Here is a 25,746-nt window from a genome sequence, read left to right on the forward strand (position 1 = left end):
AGAAGATTGGCTTTAAGCAAAATGGCATCAAGAAGACTGTGAGGCTTCTCTCAGGTCTAGAAGAAAAATGCTTTCTGTTTGTGCTATGTGTTTGGTTGACCAAGGCCTGATAAATGTGATTTGTGCAATAGAGACCATAAAGAGCTCCATACATTGGGCCCATTCTCAAAAAATTTTTTTCTATGGCCCAATATCAACAGATTGATGAATGAATATACATTTGTGGGTTGGAGTAAGCATGTTTTATTTTTTTTAATTCCCTGCTTTCATCGCCTGTTTCAATTAGTGGAGGCAGCCTCTGTGTGAATAAATGCTTGGTGTATGTTTTACAATAGTGTGGACCATGTTAAACAAGTGTACTCATTGAGTGGAATTAATTGCACTATTAAAATGATTTCTCTTTCACTTTCTCTTATTAGAATCCATATGACTTAATTTATGTAAGAGAAATGTGAGTATAATGCAATACCGCTGCACTCATGGGTTTAGAAATCCAAGTCCTAACTGTAAACGCAGTGGATTAGCTGGGTTGGACCCACCGAACAGCATGGCAGTGCCCACTGCACCAAGATCATGGGGGCCTGGGGTGATGATCTGTAGAAATTAAAATAAAAGTGGGCAAGGATCTTGCCTTTAAATATCAGAGAGGCAGCTTATGTCTCTCGAGCCAGGCTGCTTTCTTCTGAGGACAAGCCACTGCAACACCCTGTCAGTGTCCCTCCTAGGATTGTCACGAGGATCTGGGAGTTAAATAAATGTAAGGTGATCAGAACAGAGCCTGGCCCAGAGTAACACCATGTAAGTGTTAGCTATTGTCATTATTATTATTAGTGTTAATTATTATCATTTTGCCTCTAATTTGGCATAATGCCTCTGAGAGGCTTTTATCCTAAGAGTGTAAAATAAAGCATTTTGCTTGAAGCTTCAGCAACCACTTTTGCAATAAGAGAGCAGGCAGGCCTGACCCTTGACCCTCTCTGCAAAGTATAATACGGCTTAAAATGGGTGCTTGGGTGGAGGAAGGACCTGCTTGAGCCTGAGAGGTGGGTAGATGTCCCCACTCACTTTACAGGGAAGAGAAGAATGGACGTGGCCTCAAAACTCCAAAAAAAGAGTTTATTTATAAAATACTGACAGTTTGACAGGACATGGTACTTCTCATGGTATATATTTCAAATCAATTTCTTTCTTACCTTCCATTTAAAAATAAACCTGCCAACAAGCTATGTGACATATATATATATATATATTTTTTTTTTTTTTCTTACAGACACCTTTTTTTCTTACAGCCATAATGAATACTCTCCCATACTTTTTCATAATATCTTTAAAATCAAAAAATAAAGATTTGTGTTGGTTTTTGCTTTTGGAATCTATATGAGTAAAGAAAGGTACCACGTTTATTAAACACTTTTGGTTATTCTTACAAAAACAAAGAGAAGGTGGAGGTGGTCCCCGGGGGCCCCTGGGCTGGGGAGGTGGCTGGTCAGGGTGGCTGTGCTGGCGTGCCCGGTGGAGGGGCCCGGGGCAGGGCCATGCAGAGGCACTCGGGGAGTGGGCTGCTGCTCAGACGGCCCCCTTCCCACCCTCCCGCCCTCGAGCCCCTCACCCAGATGAGCACTATGGGATGGCGAGGGAGGCCGCTGCCCGGAGTGGCCCACGGCTAGGCCCTGGCAACTTTAGAAGCTCTGCCCAGGGAGGTGTGGGCAGCGGCAGAAGGCCTCGAGGCAGTGCACACAGGGCAGGGCAGCCCCCGCCATGTCCTTGTTTGCTCTGAATGCTGGCAGTGTCAGGTGGGGTGTGGGGGAGCCCACAGCGGGCAGCCTGGGTTGGCAAACTCCCTGGAGCTCTAGGACGAAGATGCTTTGGGCACCCAGGGTGTCTTTTTGGTTCATCTTGGCAGCCTAGATGCGGAGCTGGCACTGATGCTGGCGGAGATTTCCTAGGGCACAGCCGGGCCAAGCCCTACTTGGGGTGGGGTCACATGGGCAGGGGGCCCAGGGCCTCGATGGTCAGGGAAGCTCCCCGTCACCCCCGGGCAGTGCCCAGCAGACCCTTCTAATGGGGCCAGGGGATTTGGGAGGGGAGTCAGGAGCCTCCACTGCCCCATTAGATATGGATCCAGGAGCAAAGTGTCCTCTGGGAAAATCTAGGGTTCCACAGCTGGAGGCCTGGGCTCCCAGATGCAGAGCCAGTGGAAGTGATGTTTCAGGGGGGTGGGTGTTGACTGAGCGTGGGACTTTCCCTCGGGCCCAGCTTGACTTTACAGTTCTTCTAAGGGCTCTGGTTTGCACAACCACCCTCACAGATGACAGAGCCGAGCTGCACCCCGAGTGGGAGTGACTCAGGCTGCCTGTGTCTCTTAGCAAAGAGACAGTGTATGCCATTGGAGGGAGTTGCAAGCTGCAAGAGCCTCTCTGCTAACGTGTATGGATGTGTTTTCTGTGCATATCTGTATTAGCCCATGTGCACACGTGTGTCAGGATGGCTGTGAGTTAGCATGTGTGTGGGGGTGAGTATCTTAGTACATCGGGTGATTCATTAAAGAAAGGGGAAATTGGTCTCGTGCAAACAATGTACTCATCTCCTCGCCTCAAAAAAAAAAAAATCCCTTTCTGGGCTGGACTAAAATAATTCCCTAATGCAAACTGGGAACGTCCTTAAATGGTTAAATGGGAAAAGGACAAGGTGGTGGTGGTTGTTAAAACAAACAAACAAACAGGTGAAAGGAAAGAAAAGAAAAAGGAGGAGCAGGTTAAATGCTGGCAGCTGCAGATGTGCTATGGAGATGCCAGATGTGGTGGGGGCAGGGGGCTGGGGCGGGAGCTGCCTGGAAAGGTACGGAGCCCTGTTACCTTAGCCTTTTGTCCTCCTTTGGGGGAAAGGCCTTGTTTTCCCTTCCAAGACCCACTGAGTGGAGAAAGCACACTTGGGACCCCAGAGCGGCCAGCCTGTCTGCTGTCTTCCAACATCCCTCCATTTACATTTCTGGGACCCGAATGAGTCTGGAGGAGCCCAGGGCTGCAGGGCCCCTTCCTCGGACCCCTGGCCCTCCCTCCCCAGTCGGCATCAGCCCAGTAGCTGATCTTGGGTGGGTGAGGAAGGGGTACAGGCCCCCTCTTCCCTTGGGTTGTGTATTGGGCCGAATAGTGTTCCACCCAAATTCATGTCCAACCAGAACCTGTGGAAGTGACCTTATTTGGGAACAGAGTCTTTGCAGATGAAATCAAGTTAGGATAAGGTCAGCCAGTTGAGGGTGGGCCCTAAACCAACATGACTGGGGTCCTTTTAAGAGGGTGATCTGGACACAGATTCAGACACAGTGGGAAGACGGCTGCATGGCAGGGAAGGCAGATCAGGGTGACACAGCCACAAGCCAAGAACACCTGGGGTCACCGGGAGCCATCGAGGCAAGGAAGGCTCCTCCCCTGGAGCCCACGGGAGCGGGTGCGGCCCTGCTGACTCCTTTATTTCAGACTTCTGGTCTCCAGAATCCAGAAACGATACATCTCCATTATTGTTTTAAGCCACCCAGTTTGTGGTCCTTTGTTACGGTAGCCCTACGAAACGTAGACGGCTTGTTCCCCAAATACCCCCTTTAGGGCCTCCCCTAACCCTTCTCCTCGCACACTAGAATGGGGCATCCCTTCCTGGGCAGGGCCAGCAGTGCCCGAGCTCAGCCCCACCAAGGACATGGGCCGGCCGCGATGTCCCTGGGGAGGCAGCCATGCCCGGATGGTGGGGACGGGCCGCGGGGTTGGCTTCCCGGGGCCTGCTGGGGTCCCACGGGAGTGAGACGGAAAGGCTCCTCCCTCTCCTTGCATCTGGAAGGACCGCGCTGATGGGAAGAACCAGGTTGCCAGAAGTGTTTTTTTAAAGAACATTCCTGGGAGCAGACTGCGTGTGTAAAAGCTTTTCTTCCCGACAGCTATTCTTGTCCCCTGGTCCCATCTGACCTGCCCCTCTTGGCCGGCCTGGCTGAGCCTGGCTTGGGAGACTCTATTGGGGGTGGGGACGTTCTCTGACTCTCTGTGAACGGCGCTGGGCGGATTGGGCCAACTCAGGGCACCATGGCCCCTGCACCAGGGGTTGGACATCCCTTGGGGTTCTTTGGTCCTTGTGCTTAGGAGGCAGGGGGTGTTTTCAACACAGAGACCTAAGGATTGAGAGTGTCAGGGACACAGCATGAGTGCACCATGTGGCTGGAGGGGCTGAAAGGTTTTCTCCTAGAGATGATCCCTAGACCCTTCACTTTGCATGTGCACATGAGACCTTGTGTGTGTGTGTGTGTGTGTGTGTATTAGGAGGAAGCTGTCTATCCAGGGGAACATGATGTGTCTACCCTGCCTAGCCCCCCAATCCCAGCAAGCTGAATTTCTAGCAGTTTCCATTTCCCTCCTCCTTTACAGACGGGGCAGGTGCCAGGGGTGGGAGAGACAGAAAAGTCAAAGCTTCATTCTTACATTTCTGACTTCCTGCGTCCCCCAGGATCCACGCTTTTCACGCTGCCCCAGGCCAGGCCTTCCGGGCCTGCTCTCCAGACGTCAGTCAGCTCTCCTCTTCTCTGCCCAGGAAACCGAAGTCAAGTAAGGTAACGGTGGGGTTCAGTTTGGGGGATACTCTCCCCTACCCCAGGGGCCTCTTCCTTGGTTTCACAATTTTAAAAAATATTAGGAACAAGGAGCTAGCTAAACAAATTCTCACCCTTTAGTTAGTTTTTTTTTTTTCTTTTTCCTTTTTCTAAATAAACCAAATGCCTCATGGAGAAGTTGAGCGAGAACCTCAAGAGAGGTGGGCAGGGGGTCGAAAGGCCGGGCAGGAGAGGAGGGGATGGGGAAAGTGTGGCCAGAGAGGCTGAGCCTTGGCCCCAGGAATGCCCAGCCCTGCAAAGCAGCGGCCGGCTGTGGGTCTGGGGCTCCAGCACATCTGCAGGCAAGGAGCAGCTGGCTGCACATCTGGAAGCTTCTTTGTCCCTCAGCCATGCCTGCCTTACAGCTGCCCAGTCCTTGGCCTTCTCTCCCTTCCTCTCCACAGGGGCCCAGTCCAGTCCGTCCCCCACAGCCTTAAATCGGCCTTTTCCCTCCCGAGGATGCCGCAAACCCTACAATCTCGGAGCGGACTAACTATTGGCCACACACGTCTCATATTTTCGTTCTCCCTCCTTCTCAACACTGGCTTTGCTGGCCCTGGAATCTCTGAAAAAATAAACTTGGGAGGTGAAAAGTTGACTTGGTTTCTCGGTGTTTTTGTTTTCTGGCAGGCGGTGCTGGGGGCAGGGTGGAGGAGGTGTTTGGTGCCGGTTTTCTTTCTTTCTCCTCTTGCAACGTCAAACAAATGATGAAAATCCTGCTATAGGAGCCCGGGAGCCCGGGGCCAGGCTGCTGGGGGGTCGGTAGAGGGCGGTCTGCTGACTCGGGGGGTTCGGGGGGTTCTGCGGCGTTGGAGTCCGACTGGCCTTGGGCCGAAAGAGGCTGCCCTGCTGGAGGCCGGTGCTGTGGGCGATGGCGGCTGGGTCCGGCTCGCCCGAGTCGCTCTCCGTGTAGCTGTACGCCTGGGCCCGCGAGATCCCCTTCTGCTGCCGCCGCCACGAGTTATAGTAGGTGGGGTCGCTGATGTAGTGGTTGACGAACGAGTGGGCCTTCTGGTGGCTCGGGTCCACCTCGTACTCACTGTCGCTTCCCTGTCAGGACAGAGAACCGGGGTGTCAGTGGCCACGGTGGGGGGTGGGGGGAGCACGATCAAGGCCGGGAGGGACGCAGATCGGGTTTGCATCCCTGTGCCGGGCGCCCGGGCTCCCACCTCTGCTTCCTGCAGAGCTGAGAGGGTTAAAGAAAATCGTGGACCTCAAATATCTAGGAGAGGGCCTGGAGCTATCCGTGGGCCCGAGACAAGAGCTATAAGGCCTGAGCTCTAACTGTGGCCCAGCCGGACTCTCTGTGTGACCAGGGACAAAGCCAGACAGAACTTCCGAGGCTCCAGGCACTGAAATGAAAACAAAACCAAAACCATGTGTGATCCCCAATAAGAACAACACTGAGCTATAAAAGATGCCAATAGAAGTTCTCAATTTTCACCCAATGACTGCTTTAAAGCTTTTTTTTTTTTTTGAAATAACAAATATTAAGTCATTTAAACATCTTTTTGAGACTTTGGCGTCCTAGGCACAGACTTCAGCTACCTACTGGGGAATTCAGCACGAGACAAGAGTGGATCTGGGTTGTCATGCAAAACTGGGCTCAGATCTGAAGTGTGGAGCTAAAAATAGTGTGTCCCCCTCCACCCCCCCTTCCCCATCCACCAGCTCCTGGGAATGTTGTGAGAACTAATAAGACAACAGATGGGAACGCCCTTAGAATGCTCTGGAAGAGATGTACTCTGATTTTAGTGAAGCCTTAACGCTCAACGAAATGCAGCTCAGAAGACCCCACCCAGGCCTCCTCAACCCTGCCCAGCTAATGCACGTTTGGGGGCAGAAACTAATTATATTTATTTAAATAAAACATACATCAGCAAAAAAAAACCTGCAGGACAAAAAGCCAGTTATCCCAAGACAGTGAGTTTGGGGTGATCAGCTGCATCTGCTCTCCAGGTCAAAATGATGGAGAGCTAAATTTGCCCAAGGAGAAAGGTGATGGCAACCTGTTCTCAGGACCCCAAGTGCTTTAAAACATCCACACCCTTAAGAAAGAGAGTGGCAACTACTGCATGACAGCAGCTAATGAGGGGCACACACCGCCAGGCCGTGTGAGGTGCCTCCTCGCATCCCTGAATTCTGTTTTCACATCTCTGTGGTAGCTACGGCTGAGCAAACACGTGCAGAGCTCGAGGGCTTTGCCCGAGGAAATGATCCAGTCGAGGCTTGAGCTCAGACTGGCCTAACTTTCTAAAGCCTACGTGGGCTCCTAACACCTACACTTGCCTGCCTTTAGGTCACAAGATGCTAGTAATTCCTGTTCTTCCAGTGGGGATTAAATACTCCGTCTTAATCTGCTCATTTAACACAGATTAAGACGGAGTATTTAATCCCCTCATTTAACGTCCTCTGGGCCCTCCCTACCCCCTCTCACCACTTAACTACCCCAGCCACTCTCCTGAACACTGCCCTCCCCCTGCTCCCCCTCCAACACCCCGGGACTCTGTCCTCTTGGCCAGCAGCTCCAGCTGCCCAGGACAATGGAAAATCCCTCGGCCCAGATCGGCCCCATGATGTAATCCAGCACAATACAAGCCCCTTTCTTTGCTTGCTGCCCAGCTGCCAAGCAGGAGGGAACAAAGGGGCTGCAAATTGGGGGTGGAGGGGGTGTTCATTTGCAGAGGGTGGGTAGGGGGCCAGTCCCCAACCTCGTGGCTAAGGCGAGGCTGGTTCAGAGGCAGGTGGAGTCCGCCGAGCTGGGGGGAGGCTGCAAGCAGGTGGGGGTGCCTCCTGTCCTGGAGCAGAGAACCCCTCTCTGTGAGAACTGCGGTTAGGAATCTTCGCCACCACAGGTTCCAGAATGACCACTAGCCCTGGGGCCTCAGCCTTGGGGAGGAATCTCAGGACCATCCCAGGGAGGACAAGGCCCGGTGGAGAGAGTGGCCCGGAGCTCAGGCCCTCATCACCCTCTCTCAGCCTCAGTGGCCCTGACTGTAAAGCGGGGACTATCACTGCACTTCATGGGGGTGAAATGGGCGAGGGGCGAGAGGGTGCAGGGAAAGGCATTATTAGGGAGAGAGTGCAGGTGAGCCTGGCCTTGCTGGGAGGAGCAGAGGTGGAGTTGGGGGGGGGGTCTCAAAGCCCCCCTGGGAGGCTGCAGGAGGAACCAGAAGGAGGCCAGGGAGCAGGTAAGCCGGGAAGGGAGAAGAACATACCACTCCTGCCCCCTCCAGGCGGGGGAAGAGGGGGCCGGGGGGTCTGGGGCCATGGTGGGGAGGGAGCCCAGATCCCAAGTACTCACCCTTCCACCAGCCGCCATTTGTTGATCCCTACTATGTGCCAGGCATGCTGTGGGAGGGCATTCCCCATAGCGATGGGGGAGCGAGAAAAGGAAGGGCTGGGGGCCAAACGGAGCTGGAGCCGCCAGCAGGGGCAGGGCAGACGGAGGGCCTGGTCTGCATCGCCCCCACCCCCAGCTCTCCAAAGCCAGAGGAGGGGGTCTTCGCTTCGGAGGCTGGAGCTCCCGCCTCCTCTCCTTGAACATCTGTTTCTTTTCGGGGTGGGGGTGGGGTGAGAAGGGAAGAAAGCAGGGGCGCCTACTCCAGCTTTCAACTTGTGTGCAGCCCTCGGTAATTGAATTCAGCTCCCCCGGAAGGGCCCAGCACAAAGGGGGCCTTTCACAGGCAGTCCCCACCCGCCCCACAAGCCATCCAGCTTCGGCTCCCCTGCCTCTTAACAGCTCCTCAAAGTCATTCAATCAACAATTACCGAGGGGTCTGCAGAGGGGGCGGCAGACTCCAGACCTGGGAGCAGAGTGAGGGGGGGTGCGGCGGGAGGGAGGACCCGGGAGAAAAGATTGGAACAGAAAGAGGGAGCAAAGCAGAGCCCTCTCGCTTTCTTGATCGTCTCCAGCCCAGCGGACTCTTGCATCAGGCTCAGGAGGCGATAGGTCGGGGGCCCAGGAACGGCCCTGGGCTGGGGGTCCGGGGTTCAGCTCCCAGGGCCGGGGAGCGGGGGGCACCTGGGTCTTGATGTCTGGGAGGAATGTGAGGCCCCAGGGGAGTAACTGAGGCTTGGGGGTCAAGGGACCTGACCAGAGTCACCCAGCGAGGGGGTGCTTGAGTCTGGACAGGAGGTCCCTGGAGCCCCTCCCTCCTCCGTGGTCCCCAGGGCCTCTTCTGCCTGAGTCGCGCCTGTGCATTGTGCTCCAGGGCTCCCAGGGATGTCCTCCACCCTGGAGCCCACTGAGTCCTCCCCCCTAGGGCCTACAGTCCCCTGGGGTTTTGAGGTGGAAGTGGGGACTGGAGGTGATGTGCTAAGGAAGTGTCTCCCAGAGTCTTTGAAGGAACTCACTGTCAGGGCTCTGCGATCTCTGGGCCCAAACAGCTGGACATCTCCTCCCAGGGATGTCCTTGGAAAAGTGTCAGCAACACGATGTCACTCTTGGTCCCACATGGCACAAAGTGGCAGCCAGTGCCCGTCTACCCCTCAGCTGTCAGAGAAGCCGGAGGTCACCGTCTTGGGCTCAGCGGAGGACGGGCCTCTCCTCCTGTCACCCCTGGATGCCAGGCAGCCGGCCAGGCCAGGCTCTAGCAGACGTGGCTCTCGGACCCAGTGGGATCTAGGTTGAGAGCCCACTTCTCAGCTCCGTGGCCAAGGGCATGCTGCTTGACTTCCCCAAGCCTCAGTTTCCCCAACTATAAAACGAGGGTAATCCCATTGTGTGGCGAGGCAGTTAGGCATTAAATGAGAAAGGACAAAGCACAGGGCAGGGCACACAGGAGGTGCCCGATACATGGCTTCATCTCCTTTTCTGTGCCCTCTCTGCCCTGTGGTGTGTTTCTAGCTCGGCTCGAGCTTGGGCGGCCGGGGTCTGGGTGGGTCAGGATAATGAGAAGTGGGAGATGTGGCCTTTGGAGGATGCCATTAGAATGGTGGTCCCATCTGATGGACAAGAGACCAAGAGGAGAAAAGAGAAGACACTCCCTGGAGGGAGGGCAAGGATAGGCTGTGACCACACCCTCGCCGGACATAAACCCGCACAGCTCCCTTCTGTGCAGGACCTAATCCTGTGCACACTTGGAGGCTCAGCTCAAACGCCACCTCCTCCAGGCAGCCCTCTCTGAGGCTCCATATGGATGGGAACTTTCCTTTCTCCCCTGAGACCTCTCAAAGGGCATTACCTGCTGGTCACCACAGTAAACAGAAAGACTTTTGCCCACTGCTTCCCCCTGAAGTCGTTACTTAATTTTTAATGAGAAATGAAAACGTGATTATCTATTCGCACGCGACCTTCCCCAGTCTATCAGTGTGTTGTTCACCAACAGTTCTTTTGAGTGGACCCTGGCTCCTAGCAAGGGCCCAATAAATATTATGCAAAGTCTGATTAGTCCTGTATATTTTCTTTTTACTTTTTTAATACAGGTCTAATTCCATTATAAGGAGCTTAAAAGGGGCCAGGCCACCACATTGCCACATACTATTGATCAGAAGACGTAAGCCATTGGCTTAGAATTTCTTTTCTATTAAGATTTATAAATAGAATTTTTTCTACCAAACTCAGGTCCTTAGTTTGAAAATGAGGTTGGCCTGCAACCATACTGCATTTTCAGAAGCTCCATCAAACAAGCCACGGGCTCTTTAAACCTCCTTCCTCTGCATGTGCCCTTCTCTCTGCCAGGACTCCTCCCCAGCAGCTCCTCCAAGGCGAGGCTCAGCCCTGCTTCCCTCCCTGGGACCCCAGCAGGGAGAGGAGCACTCCTACTTTGTGTGCCTCTAGCTCTTCTCCCACAGCCCTGCACTGCACATGTGTTTATTTATAAGTAAAATGGACTTTTTGTTTGTTTATTACTAGAAAATGGCTGGGTAGATTTTAGCCAATTTTGGAGTGAGAGTTCTGGGTAGTCTGACTTAGAATATAAGCTGGCGGCAGATGCAAAATTCACTCTCAGAAGACCTGGCGCAGGGTGGGGGAGGGACTTTAGAAAGATAGGGGGTCATTCCCCCAAGCAGCTGAAACGGAGGGGCCCAGCCTGTGTGATCCAAGGGCACGTGCCTGGTGTAAACGCCATGGGCAGGACAGCCAACAGTGGCACCTGCTCATAAGCCTCAAACCAGGAGTCCCAAGGGTGGCTGCACCATGTTCCAGATTCTGACGTGTCATCGAGCTGCTTCCCATAAGGGCACCGGAGTAACTGCAGGATCTACTTCTTTATCTGGAACAAGGGATCACAGGGAGGCCAGCTGCTCTGCCCCAGTCCATGCCATCCAGACCCAAGTCCTGCCGTGGTCACCTCTATGTCCCTGGCACTGGTCACAGCCTGTGCTCTAGAAGTGAGTGTTGAGAAGTCAGCGTCTTCAGCAACTCAGAGCTGCTCTCCGCTACCCATGGCCGATGCTGATGCCTGGACCTCATGCGCCGGTAAGGCACAGACGCCGATCTGATCCCGGAAGCCCAGAGGGGAGGCTCCTGGCTGGAGCTGGGTCCTTTCTCCCCTTTGCTGAGCCCTGCAGTTGAGGAACATGGAGTGGTCTGGCTGGGTGGTCTTGGGGACACTTGGGAGCTCAGGGCAGTGGCTTTTTCACTAGGCCCACGGTTGACAGCTTCCTCATGCTGGACGTTCTCGAGTCTCCGTCTCTGAGCATCAAGATGCCAATCCTCTGGCAATAGCCTCTTGGATCGTGGATACCTGCATGTGATGCTGAAGCCAAGTGCCTGGTTTCCAAGAAACGATTCTAGAACAAGCAGACCCAAATGGCCATTTGCTGTTTCAAGAGCCCCTGGCAACCTGGCAGACATGGGCCTGACTTTATCTCACCTAATTCGCTCCTGGTGACAGCCCTGTGGGATAAACCACACTGTCTGTGCTTTGTAGATGGAGGCTGTGAGGCTCAAAGAGCTTCCAGGAGTCCCCTGGATCACAGAAGCCACTAAGGGCAGGGCCAGGACTCTAATCCAGGGCCTGAGTCCTTAACCACAACAATGGGCTACTTTTCAGACAAGTGTCTGGGCAATTATCTCATTGACCCCATTGTCTAAAGCTGCACAGAGATGTTTTTTTGTTTTGTTTTTTTGGAATAACCTTATGCTTATGGCATTTTCCTTTGAATGTCCTCTCCAGTAGCATGTCTCGGTTTTTCGAGTCTTAAAAAAGAGTTCAAGGTTATTTGTTGCCAAGAGCATTGAGTAAGAGGACTGTGGTGGTGAGTCTTTTCCAGAAAGGTCTGCAGTGAGGGTGACATCCCTGGATGTGGGCTTCCGAAGGGCCCGCTCAGGTTAGCGTCAGGGTCTGGCTGTGAAACATGGAGCCAGAATCATGGGCTTGTGCTTTCTGACTGTTGGACCAGGGTAGACTTACTTAACCTCTCTGAACCTCAGTTTCCTCATCTGTATAAAAAAAATAATACTAATGCCTGCCTCCCAGGGCGGCTGTAGTGATATGACATGGTAAGACGTGGGGTGCAGATTCGGTTGTCATTATCTTTATTGTCTGAAGGGTCACACTTCTTTCAATGTGTGATTGGGAGTTGGTCAAAAAGGAATATTAACTTTACAACCGTGAATCTTAGTTTACCCTGCTAACCTTTACTTGGTTTTAAGTCTGCTTTGGTTGATTAGCTTTCCCAAGGACTCTTTCATTCTTGCAACAAATATTTATAGACTGTCTGTGTACCTGGCACTGTTCAAGATGCTGCAGATAAAGCAGTGATCAAAGCTGTCACACATCCCTGACTTCATGGAACTTAGCTTTTAGTGTAAATAAACCAAACCCAGCTCCACTGAGCCCCAAACCAAACCCTGAACCACCCCAAACCCTGCAGCCAGAGCTCCAAGGCCTGGGCTGTGGTCAAATGCCGCGAAGGGGAGCTTGGGCATTCCTCTGTGACAACTGCCTTCCGAACCCAGAGACGCCTCCTTTCTCTAGGCTGTGTGCTCCCCAGGAATGATGGCTTCCAAGTTGCTATGGAAACAGTGCTGAAGTGATGGGCTCGTTCTGCACAAATCAGACCAACTGGCTAAGTGGAGGATTCTGGGCATCTTTGCCCACCCTGGGAGTAACTTCGGAAGGATGGTCCCAGCTATGAGGATTATTCTTCCAGTAAGTTCTTGAAGGCAGGGAGACCAGATCCTGGCATGGGTCCAGTTCTCTGCCCCATGTCAAATCCTCCAGACTCATGAAAGATGTTCTCAAACAGCTCTTGAGTTATCCTGGCAGTTTCTTCTGCACTCAGAGGGCTTACGTACCAAAAGGTCAGTGCTCGGCCAGTGAGGGGGGCTGATACCACCCTCTGCAGAAGGTGGAGCTCCCAGGCAGAGCATCACGGGAAACCCCTCCTGCTATTTGCCTCCTCTCTCCGCAGACCCCATCTGGCCTGGAGCCCTGTTTTACAGGGGAGAGGCCATTCTGTTATCTTTTTGAACTATATACCTTGAGTGCCTAGAATCTAAACTCTTATCACCATCTCTGGGGGAAAGAAACAAAAATGTTTCAGAGAAAAGACCCCCAGGCCTCTAAGGGCTGGTCCTGTGAGTCCCCAATACTGATGAGGTTGCAAAGAGTTAAATCTGCTTAAAAACTTGCCACAGCCCGAAATCACGTGAGTTCATAGCGGCTCTGTCTCCCTGCCCCCATCGATTCCCCACATGAACCGGGCTAAGTCAGGGTCTCCTCCTCTGCCAGCTTTGAGCAGGGGCGTTAGGTCCGGTCCCGCCCCTCCCTCCAGCTCTGCCGAGCCCATCCATCGGGAACCCCGGAGCTGTACAAGGCAGCAGCTCGCGAGGGGTGCCCCAGGCACGGGGCCCGTGACCTGCTCCCAGGCTCTCTGGCTTCTCCCACGCGGCCGGCGGCCCCACTCCCCGCTGCACCTCTTCCTTCTCTTCCTCTCCCAGGACTGGGCAGAAAGGTCCAGAGCGTGGGACACAGTGGCCTTTCAGGCCCCTTCCTCGGCAACTACCAGGCCAGGCTGAGGCTGAGAGGGCTGCTGGGGGCAGGGGGTAACACCCCGTCACGGGAACACGTTCAACCCCCTCCCCGACAGCCCGGGGCAGAGTGCCCCCCCCCACCCCATGACCCTTCTAGGCACCGCCCCCTTCTCAATCTAAGAGCCGACTTATGAGCAGTTGCCTTGTACCAGGCCCTGGGCTAACTCAGCGAATTTTCACCCCAGCCCCATGAGGGAGCCTGTGATTATCCCAGCTTGGTCCCCAGATGGAGAAACTGAGCTCACAGAGGTTACAGAGCACACCCAGGACCCTGTTTCACAAGCAGAGACAGGATTCAAACTCAAGTCTAAACCACCAAAGCCATTTACAGCCCCACTGGGCTACACACTGCTTCCCCTGCTTGGGCTCCGGGGCACCCAGCCTTCCGGTCCTGGGGGCTCATTAACTGGCAGTCAGCAGTCCTCTGGCCTCTGGCATGCAGGGCTGCTAGGGGTCCCACTCTTCCAGGATCCCCCCTCTCCCTTGCCTTTACTTTAGCATTTTCCTTTGCAGGCCCAAGCTGCTGAGTGGCCCAGCAGGTGAGGTGAGCTGTGCCAGTCTAGGGGACCACGCTCTTGGGGGGAACTCATGTGACCAATGTTCCAGGGACCCCCACTAGCCCTGGGTGCAAACTGTTAGCAGGACTTGGGAGGTGGCAGTTGTCCCATACGTGACTTCTGGGTGGTTTCTTTGGGGCATCTCTTGGTCTTTCCAGCCCCAAAAGAGAAAGGAGGGAAGAAAGACTGTCTGATGAGCCACCTGTCCTCGCCCGCACTCTGATGGCAGCTCCTGGCCTCGCCCCACCCTCCTCACCTGAGAGTCGGAGATTTCCGAGGGCTTCTCGGTGAGGCTGCTGCTCTCCGCGGGGATGAGGTCGTTGTACTTGGTGACATCCTCGTCTGAGTAGTGGAGGCTGCCCGGGCTGGGCCGTGGAGGGGACCTGCAAAGATTGAGGGGTAAGGCCAAAAAATGGGGCTGCCCTGGCAGGAGCTCCACGGGGGGCCTCCTGGAGGGCCCTCACCACTCGGCGCTCTGTCTCCCTCCTGGGCCCGCTCTCCACCAGCCTGGGCTCAGAGAGAGAGGCATTGGGATGGGGTCGTTTCCTGTGCTTGGGGCAGGCTCTGGTGCTGCAGAAATAGGGACCAACCTCCCAAGCTTCCAGGGAAAAGGGAAGGGTGGATTTCTGGGCTACAACAAGACGTCCTGAGTCAGAATCTCAGGTGAGGCCTGGATACCTGTACTGCAGACCAAACCCTCCACCCCCACCCCCAAGTGATTCTGAAAGCAAAGGGCTCGGAGTAAAAGGAAAACCACTGCCTCCTTCCCTCCCTCCCTCCAAACTGCTCAGAGACTAGAAACATGCCTGGGGGCTAAGTCGCACCCTACCTTTTAATAGACCTAGAGAAAGTTGTGCATTTCCCAGTGAGTTCAAGTTCAAGGCCTGGCTCTGAGTCATCTGAGCAAACACACCTGGGCCAGGCAGCCTCGGGCGCTCAGCCTGCAGGGCCGCGGCACCCTGGGAAGCGAGTGGGAGGGCCGTGGGCAGCGCAAGCCGGCTGGGCCGGTGGCAGGGGCCCTCCAGGACTCTGTCCAACACTCTGAGGACCGGCCCCACCCAAAGGCGTGGTTCTGGACCCAGGTGCCCCGTGGAGGGGCTGGCAGTGGTTTGCTGCAGAAATGCGGCTCAGAGGACAGCCCCGTGGTCAGGGAATATGTCCCAAGCAGTCTGCCTGCCACCTCCCACCCCCTGGCCGTAAGTCTGCCCTGATTCCACTCTGATCGACAAAGCCACGTCCTTACTAAGTAGACGTAGACAAAACAAAATGACAGCAGTGGCAGGGGTTTCATGCAGACACCACGGGCGTTACACAACACTGAGCAGAAGAACATAATGGGGAGTCAGGCTAATGCTTCTGGCATATGCTGGGGGCTGGGGGGTGGCTGACATTTCAGCGTGGCCCGGCTCAGGCCCCTGGGGCCTGGGGCTGGTCTGTGCGTGAATGGGATTTCTGTGTATACCCAGTGTTGTGGGGGACATGCCAGGGGGCCTCGGTGTGTGTACACTGTGGGTGTGAGGGGCACAGAGGTCAGGGGGCTGGTGAGGTCACCGTGAAACATCCCTTTGTTCCCAGTGGCCAGGCCCCGGAGCCAGCCTGGCGGCCGCGGTGACCATCCTGCACCCTACTGGGCTTGCATCATGGCCTCAAACGGCCCTTTCTTTGGAGGACTGGACTTGGCGGGGGATGAGAGCCGGCCTGGCGGGCCCCTTCCGCACCCGTGAGCACACACATCGCTTCTTCCCTTCAAGCCACAGAGAGAGATGCTTTGTGATCGCCGCCCGGGGGAGCCCGGCTTCCCCTGCCACCTCTGGATGAGCCGGGAATGCTAACAGGGCTGAGACCAGGAGCCCCTTGGGCCCACCGTGACCCCCAATCTCTCCCGAGCTCTGGGTTCGTAAATCTGCCAGGTCCCATCAGGTGAGGGATGGGTGGGTTGGAGCAGCCGCCCCTGCCCCCAGGCCCCTGAGTGGGCCTGAGGTTGGAAGGAAGTCAGGCTGCAGAGAAAACAGAAGCTGGCATTTGCTGCCAGCCATGGCCGTTTCCTCGCTGGCTGCTTTTAGGTGTTGCCCTTTGAGGGCGATGCTGCGCAGGAGGGAGGAGGAACTCATTCTATAACAGGTAGAAATAGGGCCCCTGGGGAGGGAGTTTCCATACTTTAGACCACCCTTCCTTTCCCGGATGAGGAGGCGGGCAGGTTATAATGGGGAATCTGACATCTCTCCCTCAGGTGTGTCTGCCCAGTCTACCTGGGCTGGACCCATCCTATCTTTGGGACAGGTGACAAGCATCGCTGCAGTCCTGCTACCAGGAGCCCCTGGATCCAAACAGCAGTAGATTGGTTTGCAAAAGTTTGCAAGTTATTTGCGTTGTGCTATCATTGGCAGGAAGCCTCTGAGGTCACCTCCTTGTGACTTTCTCCCTCAGGTGCGCTCGGCCCTGTGTCTTCCTGCTGACACGTCCCAGCCCACATCCACTCCCAGGGACAGGGTGAGGCCAAGCAGGCACAGCCCACTCTCTGCAGCCTCCTTCACACCCAGACACACACTGCTCCATCCTCCGCCGCCCCGGCAGAGGCCCGTCTACCTGGTGTACAGGCCGTTCTTTCGGCAGAAGGAGTTCTTGACGGAGAGCCGCCGGTTGTTGAGTTCCAGGGCGGGAAAACTGCTCTCATCCAAGCTCATCATCTCCCCGTGGCCCAGGGCACCGGCCTTGGAGCTGTTCCCTGGGGGAGAGAGATTGGCACAGATTCCACCACTCCACCCCTTTGGACTGTGTGGGCTCACACACCCCCTACCTGGCTGGATCTTCCCCTCTCTCTTGTCAGAGTTGAGCCCCAAATGGGAGACCGAGTGTGTGGGAACCCTAGGCTGCCCCCACCTATCAAAGCAGGTGGGTTCCCAGCAGAGAGAGGCCACCCCCATCCTCTGGCCCCCCTCGGCTTTGCCAGAGGCGCCCACCTGCGTCTGCCTTCTTGGCATACTTCTTGCTCTGGCCTCGGATGATGAGCACAAAGACCAGAAGCAGGATGAAGATGAGGCCAACGAGGGCGATGACCACCAGGAACCACCACTCCTCGTAGAACGGGTTGGCTTTCTGGGCTGGAATGCAGACGGGGTGTCAGGTCAGGTGCCCAGCTCTCTCCCACTCCAGCTGGGACCCTACCCATTGCTCAAGCTGTTTGTGAGGAGGCTGGGTCTGTGGCCTCTGAACCAGGTAGAACCTAAGAGGACAGTTGCATCTCAAGCACGAGCTCAGATCAATTGATCGGGGGCTGCCGGCAGTGCTGTCTTGAGAAGGGCTCTGAGCTTGCTCTGGACTCATAAGGAAGGAGTGCTGGGATTGATTAGTGATGTCTGCCAGGGACACAGGATGAGGAGGAGTTGGCAGCATGCTGGCTATTTTTCTTTTTTTCTTTTCTTGCCACCTACTGGCCTAGGGGCTACCTTTAGAGGCAGACCCAACTGTGCATGGGTAAGGTGCTTGTCTGGGCTGCAGGGCAGCTGAAAGAGCTTCTCCCAAGGTTCAGTTTGGACCGAATCATTTTCTGGTGGCAGAAAGTGGAGGAAGTGGCGAGGGTAGACATGAGCGGGCCCTTGGAATGCCTCCCTCCAGGTAGGACCCACTTCTTTCTGAGCCCCCCGTTCCTAGCACCATGCTTCTGCCCCGAGCCAGCATGAATCCACATTGCTGCCTGATGAGAGGCTTGGTTCTAGTTCAGTCTTGGAGCAAAGTATTTATTTCCCATGATTTGGTTCTAATCAATCTGGGCAGAGGAGGAGGTGTGTGGGAGGAGGCTGGGCTTCTGGAACTCACCCAGTGAACAGAAATTTTGATTTATGCTTCTGCCTTGGGGGATGGGGCCTTAGTGGGTGATTCGAAGTTGGGTCGTGGGTTTAGGTATCAGGGTCCTTCGTGATCCCTGGGACCGCTGGAAGGGAAGGATGAGGGGGGAAAAGAGGAGGGGGTGGCAATCTTGCTGACCCCAGGCCCAGCTCAGTCCAGATCCCAGAGGCCTGCCTGTGTTAGCTGCTGCACCACAGCCACCGACCCTGCTTGTTTGGGGAGGTTTCCATGGAAACACATGCTTAGAGACTGGCTCCCTCGTATCTCCTGGGCGATGAGCTCATGGAAGCTTTCACCTTGGGCCCCCTGCCCAGGCCTTCTGGAGTCCTTGTAAAGGAGCCCAAATGGTCCAACGCCCCCAGCTTCCGCTGGTGTTGGAAGCTGACTCAGAACCTGGCCCGGAACTTGCTGCTTCAGGAAATTTGGACTACAATGCGTTTTAGTCCCCCTGGTACTCTTCCCCTTCCCCACTCCCCAGCGCCTGTCACAGGCTCTTCTGAAGGACTCCCCCACCTCCACCTCACAGGGCCAGTACCTGGCACAGACTGGGAAGGGCTGCTGGGGGTGCCGAAACCGTAGTCATTGACAGCGATGACCCGGAAGTCGTAGCTCACGCCTGGCTTCAGGATATCCATGCTGAATGTGTAGGATGTCACCTCCTTGGGGATGTCTTTGATGAGGATGTCCCACAGCCCCTCATCTGCAGGAGCACAGAGAGGGGGACACCCTGTGAGGGGCAGTCTAACCCCCTCCCCAATCCTGACTGCCGCTCCCTGAGGGCAGGGCCCGAATGCTCTGTCCCATTTGGCACTAAATCCCCAGTACGTGGCCCGTAGTAGGTCTCCAGTAAATGTTTCCTGAAAAGATGCCTTTTGGAGCACCTGAACCTTTTATTCTTTTTATTAAAACACTTAAAAACATGAAAAAAATTATACAGAAAATACCATAGCAATCAACTGATACCACAATCCAGAGAAAGACTTGACATCCTAGGATTTGTGCAGACAGAACTCCTGTGGGACCCCAGTGGCCCCTGCGCTGGTATAACCTGAAGAGACCCCTCCCCTTCAAGTGTGGGTGGCCCCCGTGAATAGAGTGAGGTAGCACACCTGCGAGTGTTACACAACATGGCAACGGAAGCTTATCCAGGTGGGCCTGCTCTAATCCCACGAGTCCTTTAAAAGCAGAGGGCTTTCTCTGGCTGCTGGCAGGAGAAGAAATCAGAAAGATGCAAAGCTGGCTGGGAAGAAGGGGGCCCACCCACCGTGGAACTGTGGGAGGTCCCCAGAAGCTGAGAGTGGCCCCATGCAAGGAAGGAGGTGCCTCGGTCCTACAACCACAAGGAACTGAGCTTGGCCATCACAGGTGAGCTTACAAGACGACCCTGAGCGAGAAGAGACACTCAGCCTGGCCTGCACCTTGATTTCAGCCCAGTGAGACCCCAAGCAGAGAGCCAGGCATGCCATGCAAGACTTCTGAGCTACTACACGGGCGTTGTCGAAAGCTGCCAAGCTTGGGGTCATCTGTTATGTAGCAATAGAAAACTGATCCAGTGCTTTACTGTCCACTTGTGTATCTGTATTTTAAATATCTGAGCTCATCCTTTTATAGCACAATTTTGTATCCTGCTTTTTTCACTGAATATCATGTGTTGCTTTAGCACATTCTATTTTCCATGTCTTCAGAGATTCTTGATAAACACTGAGTGGCTGCCTAAGATTTTATCATTGGATAGACCCTCATCAACTTAACCAGGTCCCTGTTTTTCTGACTCCTTTTCCTATTCAAAACACGTACAGAGGTAGCATCAGTCAAAAATAAGTGGAATTATTATTTTTAACAGCAGCAGGAGGGATTCAGGTTGCACCAGAGGGTTTGGTTGTGGTGCCTGGATCTCATGGGGCCCAGCCTCAGCCACCTCCTTTCTTAGCAGCTGAGATCAGAGGGACATAAAGGGCCAGGCTCCCCGGTTCCAGCCCCTCTCTGTTCTCCACCCCATGTTGCCCTCACCTGCCCATCCTCTGAGCTCCCGAGCACCCTTTCAGGCCCTCCCTGCTTTGTCTACGGCTCTCTGAGTCTTGCCCTGTGGAACATAATTCACTCTCACCCCATTCAAAAGGAGCAGCAGGATGCCACACAGGCTAGAGAAGAGACAAATGTCAGCCACGACCCGATGGCCACCCGTCACAGAGGCAGGAGGCTGGCCAGATGCTCCAGTGTGGAGCCCAGGGGTGGGGTGGGCAGCCTGGGCCTCGGAGAGAGAGGAGCTTCCTGCTTGTGCCAGCGGAGGACTGAATTAGGAATCACAGTTTCAAGCCACCTTGGACCCTGCTCAGATCTGCTCTCCACATGGGTCTGGGCTCCAGAGGTCTTGGAAGGACCTTTCACGGGCCGAGCTCATGGGTCCTCCATCCCAGCATCTAGTCCTGTGGCCCCAGCCTGGCCGACTTGGGGAGGTCACCCAGGTGGCCAGTGGGGACTGAAAGACCATCAGATGGCACGCCCGGCCCAGCATCTCCTGCTGCACTTCGCTGTGGCATCCCATTCCCTTGTCTTTCTATTTCATCATTTCTAGGAAGAGCTTCTTTCCGGGCCCAAAGGCTTGCTTTCCCTGCCCCAGCCAATGGATTTCACTGGTTTTCCTCAGCACACATTCTTATAGACGCACCGTGTAAGTTAAGAACTCATGCCGAGGAGCCACGACCACTGTATCATCATCCCTGAGTTTTGGGCCAAGGGCCCACCCTTTGCCGTCTAGATCCCCCCCCCCCCCCCAAATCGGAAAAGGCCAGGAGCCCTGTCTGGGTGCAGAATCATCCTCTCTGGGGGCTCCAGGGCCAGGCCTCTGCTTCATATCCCCTCAGTCTTATTTATTTGCATTTGAGCTGCTGCCTTGCACACAGCACATCTTTTTGTTCAGGGTCTCTCTTTTTGATGGCAGGGTTCATGCCAAATTAGTCCCATAGCCCCAGCACCTTGTACAGGATCCTATACGTGATTGATGGATAAATGAACAGAAACCTTTCTTTCCTGGCATTTTCTTAGCATTACGCACCCCAACTTCAGTACTGTATGCCTTCAAATATGACTATTGGGGTGCAGATCAATTTTCTTCATGTGACTTTAATTTTCTCATCCATCTTCCAATAACAGTCATAGCACGATAGCACAGTAACACAACAGCTGAGCCTTCCTACTCGTCAAGTGCTTTGAGAGAGGGACCATTATCCCCATTTTACGGAAAAGGCTCCTCCGGAAGCTGAGGCCTCCAGCCTGTGGTTTGATCCACTCCACGTGGAGGCAAAGCCTGGGGCCAGGCAACAGGACCAGCCAGAAGCTGCTGGAATGTCACGCTGCAGCGTGGCCTCCACCTCCAGGAATCGGCTGATACACGGGGCCCGGGGCCAGTTGCCTGGGCCTGCAAATCCCCTGGGTGAGCCCCTCCCTGGGGCTGCTGTGCCTGGCTGCTCTCCGGCTCTCAGAAAGTAGTCGTGTTTCGTCTACTCTGCAAAACACGAGTACCACAGGAACGATTTCATCTTGAAGATGAGGAGGCTGCATAGCCAGGGGACACAGAGGTAGCACAAAAAGAAGGGCAGAAGACACATTTCACAGTCTGTTCACAAACAGCCTGAGGCACAGGCCAAGGCGTTCTCTGTGCTCACAGACATGCTCACAGACGTGCTCACAGACGTGCTCGCAGACGGTAGGTCAGCTCCTCACTGCTTTACTTCCCCCTCCTCTCGCCTGGGTCACTGTCCCCCAACCTTGTGGCCAACTCTCTGGCTCTGCTCTAAGTCCTGACCCTTCAGGGAGCACTGGTTTGGTCCTTCCTTTGATGCCCAGTCCTCCATCCCACCTCTGTGGATCAAGTCACGGTCACCAAACCTGGAACATTCAAAGCCCCACGCTGGGCCTCCCAGGGAACGTCGGAAAATCAACAGGGCCGAGTCCTGAAGCCAACATTCCACAGCCTGGCACCCAGGCGGCCAGCCTTGGAGAATAAACAGGCACAAGCCCTGGTTGGGAGAAGCACAGGCAACCTCTTGGCAACTCAGCAGCCAGCACTGGAGGTCCATGGAAGGCCCATCTGCACCGGGAGAGCCCCAACCCTGCCGCACGGCCTCCCAGCTACACGCTGGATCTGTGCCGCTAGATTTATTAGCTATTTGCAACTGCAATTATCAGCATGAGATTAAGGCGATGACTGGGTGGTAGCGACTTCCTGGAATTACCAGAATTATTATTGCTTTTGGGATTATTAGTTACCCTGGGGTACTAACAATTTGTCACTGAGATGTTTCAGTACTCTGCGTTAGAAGTATTAGCTACTGATACGCTTGACTACTTCCCATCACAATTATTCGCCGTTCATGCCGTGGGAACAGAGTCTTTTTTCTTTCTCAACGTCAATCACTTAACCACGGATGCCACAGAATACGGAGGACAAGCCTCCAGCATGTCCCTGACACTGGCACCTCTGATTAGCTTGGAAACCTAGCAGCGGAGGGAGCCGGGGGGCTGAGGGCCCCGAGGAACAGGTGTTGGAGTGGATGGTGAAACAGCAGCGCCCTGAGCAGCCCCTGGAGCGACACATCAGTTGCTCATCTCCCGATGGCTTTGGAAGTTCTAGTGATTCGATTTCAGGCGCGGCAGGAGGTGGGTAATCACAGGAACTGCAGAGTCAGCCAGGGTGACAGAGAGGCTTAAAGAGGCCACTGTGGTCTCCAGGAGGCGGCCGATCCCCTTAGTGACAGGGCACTGGGGTGGCAGGGGGGACACTGGTATTTAACCCACACCAGCCAAACTCGTTCCTCCTCTGGTTTCCGGAATAATCCTCAAGCCAAGTTGGCCCTCACTGGGCACTGACTGCTGTGCTCTGAGGGTCCTGGAGGTTCCTTAACTTGGAGAGGTCCCATCCCCCAAGTTTCCCACCACCCAGCGTGGCTACCCCTAGCAGACCTTGAGTGGCACAAACACTTTCTAGGGTGAAGACGGACACGAGCACCTGCGTGGGTCCCTGGTGGTCCAGGACGGGGAGTACCTGAAGGCCTGGCCTCTATGACATAGCGGGTGACGGGCGCTCTGCCGGGGTCTCCGCTGGACCAGTGGATGGCGATGGCAGAGCTGTACCGCACGATGATGGGCACTCCAGGCGGGCCCGGGGCACCTGGCGAACACAGGGTGCACGTGGGCGAGGGGACGCAGGGGACCCAGAGGGGGCCACTGCCCACCACTGGGATCCCAGAGGAGGGGCTTTTCCACCCGAAGCAGGCCTGGCCAGAGAGCTCAGGGAACCCCGGAGCACTGAGGCCCCTGCAGCGTGGCTCTGGCCTGGCCTGCCGGAATCCGACCACGTTCCTCCCTGGGCCACCCCCACACCCCACCATGTCCAAACGCCAGTGCAGGAGGGGACCTGAGGGATGCCAGAAAGATCTCGGGAGCAGAGGCAGGAGCCCAGCACGTAGGAGACTGGGGATTTGATCCATTCATAAAGCCTCAGTTTCCCCATCTGTCAGGGCCTTTTGGAATATAAGGCTTGAAGGGATGAGATCACGGGGATATGACAATGGCAGAGTGGCCCAGGGAGAGGAGGGGCCTGGGATGGTGATGACCCTGCATCTCCTGCCTGAGCCCGCCCCATGACTGCATTTACAATTAGGGTGGGAAGGAGGGAGGGAGCTCGGGCCCTAGGAAGTCTGGAGGTCTCCTCTGCTAAGCAGAGGGGAGGAAGGACTGGCTTGGAGAGTTGGACCATTAGGTGGGCCAGCTGGGGAGCCCATCCTGAGGGAATGGAGCAGGGAGAAGAGTTTGTTCCATAGTCAGGGAGTGAGCAAGGCACCCACAGAGGGTCCCGGCCCCCTTCTTCCCCAGGGGCTGGCTGGCCAGTGCGAGCCTGGTGCCCGTCCTCTGGGCTCCCACAGCCCACAGAGCTCAGCCCTCGGAACCCTCACCGCTCCATGCCCGTTTCCCATAGACACAGAGCTCTGTGTGCCCAGAAGCCCGCCGGTGCCCGCGGGACAAAGGGACGAGTGAGTGGGAGGGTGGGCAGCTGGCTGAGCACCCTGGGTGGAGGGCCCTGTAGATGCCTGCTGGGATGACCGCTGAGCCCAGCATCTGATTTTAGTTCCTCTGGGGTCAGGGTTGCTGCAGGCCCACCTGGCAGCCAGGGGTTCACTCCCAGAGCTTGGGGGCCTCTGCCCGGCCCTGTGTCCACCCTGACCCTGTGACCTTGGAGGGCCTTATTTCCTTCCTTCCTAAATGTGCATCCTGCCTGTGCGGCATCATGGCCAAGGGCAAAGGCAGCCGAGGAGACCATAGGGTGAGGGCCTAGGGGGCAACCCCAGGCCCGGGTTCTCATTTTGAACAGGGCAGTGCTCGGGGCTGAGGGGAGGAGATACTGGGTCAGAAACTTCCAGCAAGTCCAGCCATTGCCTGGCCAGCAGGGAAAAGGACCCCTGCAGACCCCTCCTCACCCCTACCCACTGGGCGAGGCTCCCGTCCTTCTCAGAGGGCTGGGTTCTCAGTACCCTCCACTGCCTCCCTGTACTTCCTGCTCCCTCCCCCAGGGACCGTGCAGCCCGGGACACTTCAGTCCCCAGGTTTGGATAGACTGGCCCCTGGGGCCCTCTCCTGCCTGGCTGCCTGCCAGCTCTGTCTTCCTGCTTTTGTCTCAGGTAGGCTGCTCAGGTGAGAGGCTGCTCAGGTGAGAGGCAGCCCAGGGAGGGGCAAGGGCAGGCCAAGGGCAGGGCAAGGGCAGCTCCAGCGGGGGATCTTCCTCCTGGGGCCCTGCAGGCTTTGCTCCAAGGAGCCAGGGAGTTCTTTGCAGAACCAGAGGCAGAAACTGACAGCACAGAGAGGAAGGGGCTGCCAGAACCAGCCATCAGGAGGACAAACCCGGGGCAGGTGACAGCCAAGAGGCCCCCCTCTCCCACCCTGGGCTCACCTCCCAGGGCCTCCCAGCCGGAGAAGGCCTTGGTCAGGGCAGGCTGGTGGGGGCGGGGCAGAGGAGGGGTGGGGAGGGGAGTTTAGGGGAAGTTTGGAAGGGGCCATGCACTTTCTCAGAGCAGGAGGCCAGGAGGGACGGGGCAAAGGGGCCTAGGAGGGGGCCTCTGGGCTTTGGCTTTGGCGCTCAGGAGGGGACGTCCTGCCTGGGTGACTGTGACTTTGGAGGGTTGAACCTTGACCACGAGGGGCACCCTACGAAGTTCCCCAGCCCTAGGGGACCTCAGGGAGGTCAGCAGACCCAAATGGAGCACATTCTCTTCTCCCTCATCCCCACTGCTCCCCTCCCCTTTCCCCCCTTCCCCTCCTCTGCCCCCTCTCCTCATTCTTCCTCCTCTTATCCCCTCCCTTCCCCTTCCTCCCTTCCCTCCTTCCTCTTTTCCTCTCCCTCTTCCTTCCCTCCCCCTCCCCCGGGTTCTGCATTTTGGTAAAGAGCATCAGTGCTCTGTGGGTTGTTCAAGCTATCAAGCCTGGAGTAGCCTCAGCCCGGCCCTCGCCTCTGAGGTCCCCAGTCTAGCCGACCCAGCTTGCCGCTTTCTCTCCTCCCGCCATGCCCCGGAGCGGGCAGCCTCCATCATCTGTGTGCAGGAAGGATGCGGCCTGGCAGGCCCCTGGCCAGTCACCTCCCCAGGTCTCCTAGCCTCTGAGGCTGCCCATGCCCCCATGCCCAGGGCAAAGCTTCTCACAGTCCCAGGGGTGGGGCCGCAGGCATCCTGATCTCC

At 55.7% G+C, this 25,746-nt stretch overlaps 1 protein-coding gene across 2 annotated transcripts in view; it reads right to left on the minus strand.

Annotated features, from left to right (window-relative positions):
* Positions 1 to 1,136: 1,136 nt before the first annotated feature.
* The window catches only part of SDK2 (sidekick cell adhesion molecule 2), a 259,843-nt gene continuing 235,233 nt past the window's right edge, over positions 1,137 to 25,746 (minus strand). For both annotated transcript variants that reach the window (XM_037808622.1, XM_037808621.1), the window contains 6 exons: positions 23,064 to 23,189; positions 18,555 to 18,719; positions 17,134 to 17,274; positions 16,760 to 16,898; positions 14,430 to 14,556; positions 1,137 to 5,680 (listed from right to left, as the gene is read on the minus strand). In XM_037808622.1, coding sequence (XP_037664550.1) covers positions 5,327 to 5,680; positions 14,430 to 14,556; positions 16,760 to 16,898; positions 17,134 to 17,274; positions 18,555 to 18,719; positions 23,064 to 23,189 — 1,052 coding nt within the window. In that variant the 3' untranslated portion in view covers positions 1,137 to 5,326. The remainder of the gene's footprint in view (positions 5,681 to 14,429; positions 14,557 to 16,759; positions 16,899 to 17,133; positions 17,275 to 18,554; positions 18,720 to 23,063; positions 23,190 to 25,746) is intronic.

Source organism: Choloepus didactylus, chromosome 18 (assembly GCF_015220235.1).
Source record: "Choloepus didactylus isolate mChoDid1 chromosome 18, mChoDid1.pri, whole genome shotgun sequence".
Lineage (NCBI taxonomy): Eukaryota > Metazoa > Chordata > Mammalia > Pilosa > Megalonychidae > Choloepus > Choloepus didactylus.